The 15,655-nt window shown below is 29.4% G+C and overlaps 2 protein-coding genes across 3 annotated transcripts in view; one reads left to right on the top strand and one right to left on the bottom strand.

Moving 5' to 3' along the window:
- LOC130663536 (amyloid beta A4 precursor protein-binding family B member 1-interacting protein) overlaps positions 1-15,655 on the top strand; it is a 165,014-nt gene that overhangs the window by 40,180 nt on the left and 109,179 nt on the right. The gene's annotated exons all lie outside the window — the stretch shown is intronic.
- Positions 1,062-14,901, bottom strand: LOC130664213 (putative ankyrin repeat protein RF_0381). The gene is made up of 2 exons (XM_057464046.1): positions 13,993-14,901; positions 1,062-1,151 (listed from the first exon to the last, which is right to left on the bottom strand). Exons 1-2 carry the CDS (start codon positions 14,899-14,901, stop codon positions 1,062-1,064), a joined length of 999 nt encoding a protein of 332 aa, XP_057320029.1.

Below are 15,655 nucleotides of genomic sequence, written 5' to 3'. Positions count from 1 at the left end.
ACATCGAGCACATTAAAAGTTATCCGAAAAAAACACTTTTGAAAAAATTTTATTTTTGGAATATCTCTGAACGAGCCCTAGCTATCAAGCTCAATTTTTTTACAGCTTCAAGATATTGACAAGCCGCGTCGAATGACACCTTAAAGTTCAAAATCAGTTCATCCGTTCAAAAGATACAGGTATTTACATACGTACGTACGTACGTACGTACATACATACATACATACATACATACACTCGGACATCATCGTGAAATTAGTCAGAATAGCTTCCTAGGACCTCAAAACGTCGACATCTGATGAAAATTCGATTTTCGTAAATCGGAACGAAACCAATAACTTCTCGAATTTTTGAAAATTTACAATTTTCTTAGCGGGAAGTTAAAAATAGTCCATTTTTTTTTAATCAGTCTAATATATATAGTAGAAAAAAAAATATTTCAAATTAACAAACGTTCAACAAACCATAACTGTACTTACAAACAATAAAAAGTTTTTTATGAATGATCTTACGAGTCGAAAATAAATTTTTTTATTTTAAAGAATTTTTATAAAATGAAAAATATTCTAGTAAAAAATTTTAGAGTTTATTCAAAATTTAATCGAAAATCCATAATTTGCATATAAATTAAAACGAAGTTAGCCAAAGCTAAGATTTATTGTTGCTCCGACTAAAAATTAAGGAATGTAGTTTCAACTTATTTCACACTTTTAAAAAGAACCAATTATTGTCCATTACAGAAAAAAAGATGTGTTTATGAATACTTAAAATAATTGAAAATTTACTTATTTTTTTTTAAGTTAATTCAACTCTTTGATAGTAGTCAAAATTTTGAATTTTTATTTGTATTTAATGTTATTCAATTAAACGCTAAGTTCAACAAACTATAATTGTACGAATTATTTTTTTAAAAAATACATCAACTTTGTAAGCTTGGGTTCATTTCATTAAAAAATCAAATGATAAATGATTCGCGTGAACAGCAAGAATAAAATAAGTGATGAAGTAAAAAATATGAATATATCATAAATATTGTATATAAATAAAATCAACATCAAGAGTTATAATGTAATAACACCAGCGTTGAGCGATGATGTGTCCAATGGTGCAAATCTTATGTCAGAATGCTTAATAAGTTTTACGTCAACTTCCTAAAAAGAAAAAAAAAAATTAGTCATACTTTTCTATATTAGTAGATATATATATATATATATATATATATATATATATATATATATATATATATATATATATATATATATATATATATTCATATATAATTTTACCGTTGAAAAAACATTAAGATGTATTATAGATATTTAAACTCAGAAAACGAGTTAAGTAGTAAAGAATTAGATTGAAAGAAATGATGACTACTACAACACTATATGATATACTTACAGCTCTTTGATCAATATATCTATACATACGGATACATATATAAAGTTATAAATGAAAGTCTTTGTGCCTTAACAGATCTACATATATATATATCTATATATATACATATATTTGATCACAGTGGTATGTATCTAGATAAGAAGAAAGAGTTGAGAGCACTCGGTCACACATATCACTCTTCATCAGTCTTCAAGGTATATTACCTACTGTTAAATAAAAATCACTCCGAAGAGGGACGATTAATGCTCACTTCTGAATTTTGATTGTGTTGTTTTTCATCTCTGGCATCGTCGCCTCTTATCTTTTAACTATTTTTTTGTTCTTTACCACGATGAGTGGTGTTTGTCAATCGAAAAAGTACTTTGCCAAGTACATTTTACTTTCAAGGGGACAGCATTTACGTTGAGGATCCAGTACATGCATTGGCAAAGAATGAAGAATGCAAGAGATATGGTGCTAGACGTGATAAAACAAAAGAGAAAAAAAAATGAAGCAACATCGACTTTTTTTAACTTGAAGGAGTTTCTACTCACACTATATCTCTATTGACATTTTTTCTTGTATTTTTATTAACTTTTTTTTTGTGCTTTCATTTCCTATGGTCATCCTTTTTCATTTTATATTGTGACGTGTTGAAGTCACCGACCTGTTTCATAAAGCACGCTTCACTGGGAGTAGCATTGAAATTCGTTGAACGTACCGGAAATCTAGAAATGATGGATTGAACTTCCCACTTTGACCGATATTTGTTGTATGTGGGATACATTTTATGAATTTCGAAGTATTTCTTTTTTCTTCAAAAATTGATTTATATATATTAGGGTCTTTCTAAAAAATCGACTTTTGTTATTTCTTCAAATGGCCAGCAAATTCTTTCAGAGAATGCCAAAATAAAAGGACCTCGTCAAAGTAAGAGTTCTTAATTTGAAGATTTACAGGTCGCGGATCGTAATTTTCTATTTCCCATTTAAATAACATGGGAAAAAAAATTTTTTATTTTTTTATTTTTCTAGCTCGGCATTCGCACCTCACATAAATCAGTCCATAGCATATTCTTGTAGAGAATTTAACGCTCTACAAAAAAGATCTCTTATCATTTTTTGATAAATCCATCCATTCGAAAGTTATTGGAGCTGGAAGTCGAATTTATAATAAATTTCTAGATCTTTTTACTTTTCCAGCAAAACTATCAGACTTATCGAAAAATATTATAAGATCTTTTTTATAGACAATTTTATTCCCTACAAATTATTTTCAATGAAGTTTTTCAAAATTCCGCATCGTTTTCTAGTTATTTTCATTTTAATGCCAAGCTCGTAAAAATAATAGTCTTCTCATCTACACGGAAAAAAAATTCGACAAAAAATTCCAATATTACTATCGTAATCCTGGACTATACTTTTATTATCTGTAACGTTCAAATATATGATACGAAAATTTACAGTTTTTAAAAGATTTTTTACTATTCACTATCGTAATTTCATGAAGAGTTTGTTGTAATCAATTCAATAAGAAATATTACAACGTTACTATCGTAAATAGTAAAAGAATTAAAAATAAGATTTAATTATACTGTTTATTCCTTTATTCTTCCTTTTAATTTACAGTGCTGCTTCTATGTTTTTACAATACAAGCCACAAAAATTACGATAGTTGGATTGTAAATTTTCTGAAATGGTATAGTACATGCCATCTGAAGCGTTTACGTATGAAAGACAAGTGTTGTCACAATACTATGATGTGATGCTTGTGTGAGTGTATATATAACATGTATAGCGGGAAGTTAAAAAAATAGTCCATTTTTTTGAATCAGCCTAATATATATATATTTATTTGGCGACGATACTTTAGGATTAGATTAAAACAATCACTGTCCAAGTCGCCAAATACCAAAGACTGGAACGTTGTGAAAGATTATGAGAAGAGGAGAGATGGAAAAAGGTATTTGTGGGGTGAGAGTCGTTTCGTCTAAGTATACGATAGTTGAGACTATGAGACTCCTCAGTTAGGTGTGTTTATCGTATACCCCACCTAAGACGCCGTGTTGGAAGTTGCATGATGGAAATGTTATATATTGAAACAGGCATAGGGACGAGATACTGCGAGAGGCGCGAGTTGTAAATGCCATCTCGCGGAGTGAAGCTGAACCACCATATATATATATATATATATATATATATATATATATATATATATTTATATATATTGGCCACCTGACAGAAATTAAAATAAACATATACACAAGCTACTATGGCCATAGTAAAATTTACAATGGTTACGGTAATTTGGGGTATAATTGTTATCAAATATGCTATAACCATAATAATATTTGCATATGTTTATTTTAATTTCCTTCAGATGGCCGCTATGGTCCGACGTAACTGTGATACCTTAGCATTTCAAATAAGAAGAATCTCTCTGTACATCGATCGACATCGTTATTTTTCGTGGCTGGTCAGTTACCCAAGCCGTAACCCCCCAATGAGTTCTCAAATCACTCAGTCCCAAATATAATCAACTAGGGAGGAAATTTTTTGATAATTGCCGAAAATAATCGAGTGCAACTTACTTAAGCGTAAGACAGCAGCAGACGACATACAGCAACACTCAGAATCGGGTGAACTCGAGGTGACCGGACACAGAACTACTAACAGCTAAAGAACCGTTAATTATATCTTAAATTTATAATAACTAAGTATCACATGTTATAACTCATTTATGAGATATTTTTCCGCATTTATAGAAAGTATACACATGGCTATACTGTGTAGTATACTTTAGAACTATACATTATTTTCATGCGGGATTTTTAATCGAAAAAGTTTTTTTTTATTAAAAAATTTTGAGTTACAGTTTTGTACGAAAGGGATTGGGAAAATTGATCGGCTTAAACGATGCGGCTAGTTTCAAATTTTTAGTTAAAAAGATTTTGTAGTTTTTTCAAGTGTTTGTTTTCTAAACTACTTTGTTGAGAACTGAAAAATTCTATTCTGAGGCAAAAAAGGTAACGATAGATAAAAAATGTTTTCTCTGCTAATCATAACTAAGCATTTTTTTGTCTCAAAAATGGTGGCTTATCTTGTTCCATTCTCCTTAAATATCGTACCAAAGTTTATTTATACATTTAAATATTCTATCTACGAAATAGTATTCTTAAGCTGGAACCGTTTAACATAATTTGTCATGTGTCGATGATAAATTTTTCCAATTGTTTTCCTCCTCCTGATATGGTAGTTCTTCAAAGTACTAAAAGGTATTATTATTTTACATTACCAAGAGCAACGTCAGGTTTATTGAACGCCTTCTTTTACCACGTACTCACAAGTAAAATAAAGTACAGCTATACAATAAATACATGTTTATATATATATATATATATATATATATATATATATATATATATATATATATATATATATATATATATTCCCAAACTCTCACATCACTGCAGTAAATTTTTTTATTTCATGTTCTTTTGTTATCTTTTACATTTTATTTATTTTCAACATCTGTGAGTCAATTAAATAGTGCAGAGCTGAGACTATCAATAACCTCAATCGACCCCTACTCTTTTCAAGTATAATAGTTTTGTTTTCCCACTTAAAATTCAATTATACGGCCTTTAACATTTTTCTTTATTCGTTATAAGTTTACATTTTTTTTTTATCAATAAATATTGGCAACACTAGTGATAAAATAAATGTTTAGACAATTGATTAGACAATAATCGTGATTATTATTATTCTTATTATTATTCTTATTTTTGTTTTTTTTTTTGCAGAATTGTTTCAAACTCGCAAATGATTTGAGGAAAAAATCCGCGATATCTCATTTTCTCTATCACAATCGGTACAAAATATATAGAGCGAAATCCCTGAATTGAGATTTGCATTGGTGGTTTAGTATTAGCATCAAAGTCTCGACATCATCTCATATATTACAAAACAAATTGCGACGTAAACGCGGGCATTCGATACTATAATATATAGAAACTGCGATCGATCGAATCGGGGCGTTGCTTTCCGTGAAAAAATATGGAGGAGGAAAAGGAGTAAAGAAGAAAAAAAAAGAATATAAGGGGTACATTGCACCCAGAGAGTTGTGTCGGCATGTATAAGATTCTTATTCTAGCCACTACTGTATTACTTCCTCTTCCTTCTGCACTTTAATTTTATATAATTTCATCTTAAATGCTGATAAAAATATTCAATATTAATTTGTATCTAGAGTGTATGAACCAACCTTTATTACACATATTAATCATCTACACGAAGAGAAATTTACGATAATAATTACAATATATTTTTGGGATAGTCCTCATATCGTACACAGAAAAAAAAACAATTCTCAACTGAAGGTAATTATTCTTCATTCAAGAAAATTTTTTTGGACACCTAAATTTTCTCAGATAAAGTAGAAATCTTCTCCGACCAAGACGATTTTTTTTTAACTAAGACACATTCTCTTGGCTCAAGAAAATCTTGACTTAGTTCCCGAAAACGTTTGTCTTCAAAAATATTTTCTTGACTCAAGATAACTTTTTTCTCTGTGTATAGTAATAGGTTTTTTAGTAGATTTCATAAAAATCTAACTATTGTATTTGTCTTCATGATGGAATTTTCCAAAAATTTTTTTACCTCTAAACTCAGCTCGACGAGCTGAGTCAGGAAATACATTTGGTTCGAAAGTTTATCTATGTATTTGTATATATATTAGGGTGATCCAAAAAATAATAAATTTTTTTTTTTTTCTTCCAAACAGGTTCAAAAGTTTCATTTAGATAAAAAAAGACGCCTGTAAAAATTAGAGCTCTTAATATTAACATTAAGAGGTTCCTCATCGCACTTTTCTATTTTCCATAAGAATAACATGGGAAAAATTTTTTTTACGTCTTCTGATTTTTATAAGTAGCTAACGATGCGTCATAGGAATAAATGGCAGGCATATTTTTGTAGGGAATTGAATGCTCTACAAAAAAAGATTCTTATCATTTTTTGAGGAATCTATTTGTTCAAAAGTTATTTGAGGTTGAAGTCGAATTCATATTAAATTTTGAGATTTTCTACTTTTCCGGCGAAACTATCAGACTTATTACAAAATATCATCAGACCTTTTTTGTAGACAATTTTATTCCCTAAAAGTTATTTCGAATAAAGTTTTTTCGAATTCCGCATTGTTTTCTAGTTATTTTTATTTTAATGTCATGCTCATAAAAAAATAGTCTTCTGATCGATTTTAAGAGCTTGACATTAAAATTAAAATAACTATAAAACAATGCGGAATTCGAAAAAACTTTATTAGAAATAACTTTTAGGGAGTAAAATTGTCTACAAAAAAAGTCTGATGATATTTTGTAATAAGTCTGATAGTTTCGCCGGAAAAGTAGAAAATCTCAAAATTTAATATGAATTCGACTTCAACCTCAAATAACTTTTGAACAAATAGATTCCTCAAAAAATGATAAGAATCTTTTTTTGTAGAGCATTCAATTCCCTACAAAAATATGCCTGCCAATTATTCCTATGACGCATCGTTAGCTACTTATAAAAATCAGAAGACGTAAAAAAAATTTTTCCCATGTTATTCTTATGGGAAATAGAAAAGTGCGGAAGAATAGAAAAAAATGAGGAACCTCTTAATGTTAATATTAAGAGCTCTAATTTTCACAGGCGTCTTTTTTTATCTAAATGAAACTTTTGAACCTGTTTGGAAGAAAAAAGTTTCTTATTTTTTGGATCACCCTAATATATATATATATATATATATATATATATATATATATATATATATATATTAGGCTGTATAAAAAAAATCGACTATTTTTAACTTCCCGCTGAGAAAATTGACGATTTTTAAAAAATTCGGGAAGTTATTGGTTTCACCCCGATTTTCAAAAATCGAGTTTTCATCATATGTCGACATTTGAAGGTGCTAGGATGCTATTCTGACATTTTCAGAGCGATGTCTGTATGCATGTATGTGTGTGTGTGTGTGTGTGTGTGTGTGTGTGTGTGTGTGTGTGTGTGTGTGTGTGTGTGTGTGTGTGTGTGTGTGTGTGTGTGTGTGTGTGTGTGTGTGTGTGTGTGTGTGTGTGTGTGTGTGTGTGTGTGTGTGTGTGTGTGTGTGTGTGTGTGTGTGTGTGTGTGTGTGTGTGTGTGTGTGTGTGTGTGTGGATGTAAACCTCTCATATCTTTTTAATGAATGAACCGATTTAGATGGTTCTTGCGGCATTCGAAAGATTCCTTCTGAACTTAAATTTTCAGAAAATTTCAGATCATTTAGTCTAATAGACTCTGAGATATTTAAGAAATACGAAAAAAAAAGAATTTTTTTTTCGTTATTTTTGGATATTTTGAAAACTGTTGGATCAATCAATTTCAAAATCTAATCAGCTCTAGAACTCGATGAAAGCTTTCGATTGCCGCCAAGAACGTCTCAATCAGATAATCCGTTCAAAAGATATCGTCGACGGAATAATAAATGTTTAATCAATATGTGCTTTTTTTATTGAATAACATCATAATTACTCAAAACTAATATGTTCTTCTTTATATAAGTCATTGGAAGTGACTGCCTAAAAATCGTCATGTTTGCTCGTATCACGATGTACTTACACGATATAGATACAACGTATCACGTAAATACTTATTTTTGAACTAATTATTGAACATAATTGTGAACAAATATAAAAAACGATCATTCATGAATTATTTTAGATTCTAAATTTTTAAACTTTAACATAAAACGTAACCCTTTTGAGCTTGAAAAGTTCATAAAGAAGGAAAACAAAGGTATTTTCGAGCTCGAGGAGCTCGAAAATGTACTTATACTAATGTTTTCGAGCTCTTAGAGCTCGAAAACAGCGGGAAGTTTGGGGGCTGGCCTGCAGTGCCAACCGATACCCAGATTTTTTTTCTTTATTATATCGAAAATATTGTTGGAAATGACGAAAAAATAATACTGTGAAAGTTTGAGCTCTTAATATGAACATTAAGAGGTTCTGCATTGTACTTTTCTATTTTCCATAAAAATAACATGGAAAAAAATCTGGGCGTCGGTTGACCCTGCGGGCCAGCCCCAAAACTTCCCGCAGTTTTCGAGCTCAAGGAGCTTGAAAACGCTACGGTGAATATATTTTCGAGCTCCTCGAGCTCGAAAATGCTAGTACCTGCGATTATTTTTTATGAACTTTTCAAGATTAACCAAGTTACGTTTTTTGCTAAAGTTTGACAAGTTAAGAATCGAAAATTATTAATGAAGAAGCTGTTTTAAAATTTTTATTCTCGATTATCTTCAATGAAATAAATGCATCGAGGCAGAAATCAATGTCAGTGATCAAAATCAAGATTTGAGTGAGTTTTGACTTAGGTCAGAGCAATAATCTATAAAATTTCCGAGGAAAATATTATTAAAAACTTGTTTTTCTCAATATTTTGCTGATAACATGATTTAAACTAAAGAACAAGTTAGATGACATTATATGATGATCGAAAGAGACTATAAAAAGGAAGAGTTGGTATGATTTCAGACACATTCAGTCCATTATATTTTGATTTATCCGGAAAAAAAAACATTTTATGTTATTTTTTTAACTTTTCAGTGCCGATATCTTTTGAACTAATGAACCGATTTTGACGTTTGACGTGGCGATCGGCGCGTTTTCTTCCATTCTAGAGCTGTTACGAATTTGGAATCGATCCGTTCAGCTGTTTCGAAGATATTTGGAAAAACCCGTTTTTCACCATTTCTTTCTCCAACAATATCTCTCGAACAAATTAACCGATTGAGATGGTTAAGGTGGCAATCGACGTGTTTTATTAAGTTCTAGAGCTGATTAGATTTTGAAGTCGATCGTTTAAGTAGTTTCTGAGAAATCACTAAAAAACTAAAAAACAAATTTTTTTTTTTTTTCTTAATTCGCCAATATTTTCGAGTCTAATTGATCAAATGATCTTAAATTTTTAGGAAAGTTGACGGCCAATAAGCTTTTTCGATTGCAACCTTAAAAATCCAAATCGGTTCATTAGCTAAAAAGTTACACAGAGTTTACACACACACACACACACACACGAACTAGCTTCCTAGGACCTCAAAACGTCGACATCTGATGAAAACTCGATTTTCGAATATCGGGGTAAAAACAATCACTTCCCGAATTCATGAAAATTTAAAATTTTCACAGCGGGAAGTTAAAAAATTTCCTGTCCGTCGAGTCTGAAACCCGTATACATTGTAACTAGCGAAAAAATACAGTAATTGAATCAAATTTATCTTTTCAAATTTTTTGAAGAAATTGTAGGTCTCCTATTGCGAATGGCTAGGTAACTCAGTGTCGTTTAATTACAATTAATAAAAGAATAAAAAAGGCTGTATAACTATATCTATATATCGCGTCCCTAATGCCAAAAATGAAAATGCTGTATATAGATCTACCATAAAGCCAAAAAGGCATATTATTTTTTTTTTTTTTGTTCAATTGCTTAGAAATTATTTAAAATGAATACTTTGATAATAAAAAAAATTAAAACCAAAAAGGCCTATAAATATACATAAGCCTTTTTGCTTTTAGGCACAATGATCATTAATGCCAAAAAGGCATATAAAAAAAAAAGTATATTACCATGAAGTTAAACCCGTGAATTCAAATTTAAATACACTAAGGGAAAAAATTAAAGTAAAAAAAAATTTCGAAATTTTTCAGTGAAATTGAGTAGCTGTATTTATGTGGATAATGGTCGTATCGCGAATTAAAAAAAAAAAAAAAAAAAAAATTGTGAAGCTCGACGATTTCAAATTTCAGATTTTTCGACGAAAAAACAAAGAACAAAATTTTAAATATTAATGCCGAAATGACCTATAACGGCAAGCATACGCCTTTTTGGCATTGGCTCAAAAATAAAAAATAAAAATTAATGCCAAAAAGGCATATGCTTGCTGTTATAGGCCATTTTGGCATTAATATTTTAATTTTTGTTTTTTGATCAATTTCGTCACTCTGAAGGGATAGGTGAATTAAAAAAAAATTATATGCCTTTTTTGGTATTAGGGACGTGATATATCTATGTAAAATTAACATGGATAGTGATATATCTATACATTATACGTACATTTATTCCACCAGGGGCGCTTGCGCATTACAGTCCTCGTACAGCTGTTTCGCTTTGGCTAATTGGTAAGCCTGAATTTTGTCAATTCATTTCAATTTGTTTTTTTATTTTTTTATTTACATATATTTCTTTTTTTGATATTAATCGAGATATTTGAGTAGGTTCTTTTATGATTATAACAAAAATACTAATATAATTAAGAAAAAAAAAAAAAAAAACAACAAATTTTGATGAAAGAAAATTGTATATATTTTAAATTTATTCGTGCTTCCCGCCATTTGTTATTATTTTATAATAAATGAGCATTATGAGTCGTGCACTTTTGGATTTTCCTAATTTTTCATAGATATGACGTTATAAGTATTCGATTCAAATTAAAATATAATATCTATCGTAATGAATTTTATCTATTCTATTCATAAAATATGTCAATAATATCGTTTGTGTCCAGCTTTGATTCAAATAAAGCTGAACCCTAGCTACGAAAAATCGGAGATGCTGACTTCGTGATTAAGTTTTATAAGAACGATTATCAATATTAAATAGTATTTGTAGTTTCTGCTTGATTAAAAATTGCAAATTACAATTTACGATTACACTAAAAGTTGATCATACCATTGGTCTTAAATTGACTTGTTCCTGACTGACTGCTGACATTGAAATTTTAAATTCCAATACAAGCAATGAAAGCGAATGTAGTTGAATGCTGGATCGTTAATATGACATATGTACTTACCTGTTTTAGAATCTTGTTTTCTAAACCTTGTTTGTGATCAGCAAGCTCGTTCTTAATTATTATTTTTTTTTAAATTAACCGTCAATGGAGCCTTTAATTTACAATAAATTACTATAAACGAAATTTTGAACTTATGATTACTTTATACTACATCCCTGCCAATTTCTAGTGTAAATTTTTCAAATGAAAGTTTGAAATATTTATTTAAAATCGAAATTTGAAGCAAAAATGTACTGATTTTCTTATTTTATATAATTATTCTACTTCTACTTTACTTGTTTTATTTTGAAATAGTAAGAGAACAAAGAAAAAAAAAAGGCCATTCGGCAGCCGAAATGGAAGTAGATTTCTCATTGTTTAATTTTTTTCACTGTTAAAATAAAAGTTGATAATAAAATAAAATTTTTTTTTACATTTTCTTAAAAATTCTTAAAACAAAAGAAATCCAAAAATTATAAGTATAATGCCAAAAATTGAAGCTAACTAAATGAGCTTCAGAAGAATTTTTGATAATGCACCATATGTTTTGATTTGACGTTATTTAAAGATTCGTATGCATATATTCAAACTATTGGACCAATGGTATTCCGGACCCTATTCGAAAAATTATGAAAGATTATGGTTTTAGGGCTCGAGAATTCTACCATAAGGACAAAGGCGATAATTTGCTTTCAATAAAATCTACTAATAAAATATTCTAAGATTAAAAATTGATTGCGATACATCAAAGTGTCATACTTGAAATTAGTACTAATATTTGAAATAAAAAGCCTATTAGAATATCGAACGACGAGTAGATATAGAGAATATTATCATCATAACTAATGTTAATCTTGTTATTGATATATCATATCATTTATACACTGTCGATAAAACAAAATTGTATATACCCACTGAATTGAGATGTATGGATTTTATAAGTGTCACACTGCGATTATATGAATTTAAGTAACTCCATGAATGTACTAAGGAGTAGGAGAACTAATGCAATAGCAAAATTTCATTGAATGAATGGTAAAATAAGTAATTCCAGTGGTCTAGGCATATATATAGACATGAAAATTAAAGCTTATTCGAAGAGCTTTCAGATGGATTTGATGTAAAGTCGATAAGTTATCACATTCAAAAGATATTGAAGGAAGAATAAATAAAAATATATGAATTTTGGACATTTTGAAAATTTAGAAATGCTATAACTTCTAAACTAATGGACCAATTGAGCTCATTTTCAAACTCGAACAAGGTAGTCACCCACAAAATACGTATACTAAGTTTCAAGGTGATCGGTGTGAAATTGTGGCTATGATCAAAGTGAAAACCCGCATAAAATTAGTTTTTTCATCCAGTTAAAGCAGCAAACAAATTTTTTTTGAAAATTTTGCAAAATTTCAATTAACTATAACTTCTAAACTTATTGGCCGAAATGGCTCATCTTCGAACTCATTCAAGGTAATCGTCCATAGAACAAGTATACTAAGTTTCATTAAGATCAGTGTAGAATTGCGGACGCTATCGTTGGAGAACGGCGCGTTATATTATATATATATATATATATATATACAAATACATAGATAAACTTTCGAACCAAATGTATTTCCTGACTCAGCTCGTCGAGCTGAGTTTAGAGGTAGCAAAATTTTTCAAAAATTCCATCATGAGGACAAATACAATAGTTAGATTTTTATGAAATCTACTAAAAATCAAATTGAAAACAATTGCAAAAATTTTGATTAAAGAAAATTAATAAATAATAGTAATTAAAATTATAAATAATTAAATATTAAAATAAATTGGGACAATAACACAACATTTTAAAAGTACAATGATTTATTTTTGATGTAAACAATAGACAAATATGTAATAAAAATGAACAAATTAAATTAGTAATTAAAATTTTAAATTACGACTTACGAACTACGAATTTATTAGAAATAACTCATGTATTGAAAATTGATTTTTAAAACAAAATTATAATTAATTTTTTCTTTTATTTTACAATGAATTTAATTCTTTGATGTGGAACAACTTAAAAAAATTTAATTAAATAGTTATAAAATTATAAAAAAGTAAAAATAAAACTCAATCGATTTAATCACAAACTTATAAGATAAATAATAAACTTAATGTCATATGCATAATATATGTATTAAAAATAAATAAACTAAATAAGTAATTACAAATTGACAATACTGCTAATGAAGATCACATATTTATTAATTATACTTATCAACACTACGAGTGTAAAACATTTCATTTCAATGATTTTATAATTCGACTTATGATAACTACTAATTTGATACAAACTTAATAATATCAATTAAAAATATTTCTATGATTATTTCATTGTAATTTTTTCAAATCTTTATTGGTTAGTAATTTAAAAATATCCCTTGTGAAAGTACTTGGAAGTCTGATTTCATTGAAAATATCATTAGTTAAACTAATGGCATTGAAAAACAATTTTTTTCGTCCTAATGCTTTTTTCAAACGATAACTTATCATTCCACCGTATAGTGGAAAAAGAGATGGAATGTCCAAATCAAAAATATCACTATCACTAACATACTTTAAACTAACAGCCAATTTGTGCTCACATTTATTACAGAGAACATTATAAAATGTAACATTGCTCGTACCAACATATGATATCTTCATTTTTTCGATTTCGCTTAAACACTGATTGCGTAATTCACCGAATTTTTCTTTATTTACGATTGCTAAATTTTGTTTATTGATATAAAAATTCGCCGCACTGAGTTTTGCAATATGTTCGATAATTGCGTCATTAACTTTTGGTGAATTATTTAGATTTGAAGTAAAAGCTGTTTCACCATCACTGTTTATTAAATTGATATCAACACCAGCATTTAGAAGTTGTCTTATGATCTTATCGTCGATTGCGAACTCAATCGCGTAATGAAGCGCTGAATTTTCACACACTGTCACTATATTTTGATCAACCATACTATCATTAAGGATCAATTCTACTGCTTTCGTGTTCAGGCATTTGACAGCATAATGTAGAGAACTTCCTATTGAAAAACCAAAATCACTTACACTATTAACATCTGCACCGTATGCCAGAAGAAGCTTTGTAATTAGTAAGTTTTTTTCACTAATAGCACAGTTTAGTGGTGTTGAAAAAGTAGTTACAAGATTCGGATCTGCATTACTTTTTAAAAGTAGCTCCACCATATCTTCTTTACTTTGATCAATAGCAATTAGTAATGGTGATTTAGCAAAATACAATTCATAAAGAATCAATGTCCTATTCACATCGTCGTCTCTTTTCAATAAAAACTCAGGAATATCTTCATCATTTTCGCACACTGGATACCGAAAACGAGTAACATAAGGGTCCACAAGTACTCGAGCATTAACATCTGCCCCATAATTTATTAGACTCTCAGTTATAGGCAGGTACTTCATTATGACAGCAGTATGAAGAGCTGTACCCCAGTATCGGCTTTTTGCATGTACATCAGCTTTCTTGCGAAGCAAATAATCCACCAATTTTCTATCATTGTTGAAAGTTGCGATCTGAAGCAGCGTTAAACCACCCATGACTGGAACCACTGTATTAATATCTACGATAACTCCTTGTTCGATCAAGTTGCAAACGTATTCGTAGGTATAGGTTAAACGGTTTAATTCCATTGTAATGAACTTAATTTAGTCAATAATTGTTGATTTTTAACCAATAAACTTTTGAGTTTACGAACTTTACGCACTTTACTGTTAGAGTCACTGTTCACTTTATAATAATTTGAAGTTAAATTATTAGAAGCCGCTGATTTTGAGTTTGTGATTTTAGTACAAGAGTAACTTTCGAGAGTAACTATATATGCGACTGTTCGTCTCAAGATCAGCAACGATTTTAAATGATGATGTCTATGGTACCTTCCATGGTACCCCCACTCTTAAATATCCATGGTCATAATTTGTGGAGGAAGGGACAATATAGAGTACTTCCGGAAATACTAAGTTTTTGAGGATTCAAATAACACAGTGGAGAGGGGAGGGTAAACAAAATAGGCCCCTTAAGGAGTTCTCATTTCTTTTACTTCTTTCTAGCCCCATCCCATGTTTTTGGTCTCAATATGCCGGATTTGTTGAAAATTACAAATCTTTGAATTTGGGAAAAACTGGGCCCCCAAAATAAAAGTTCTAATGTTTGATTTTTTTACCCTATTACTTTTTCTAGTCATCTGTCATGTATTCGTAATCAGTATGCTCCAAAAATAAAATATTTTAATTTGGGGCAAAACGGGCCCTCGAAGAAATCTACTAAAATTCGATTATTATTTTACTTCATCTGGAAAGCTAATTAATCAATTTTGATGTTTTGTATACAGATACATATGGCATGCCGTATTACTTTTTATAACTCTCACATTATTTATCCCAATGA

This window comes from Microplitis mediator, chromosome 2, assembly GCF_029852145.1.
Source record: "Microplitis mediator isolate UGA2020A chromosome 2, iyMicMedi2.1, whole genome shotgun sequence".
NCBI lineage: Eukaryota > Metazoa > Arthropoda > Insecta > Hymenoptera > Braconidae > Microplitis > Microplitis mediator.
The sequence above is the reverse complement of the archived record's forward strand: the minus strand, read 5'-3'. Positions and strand labels throughout refer to the sequence as shown.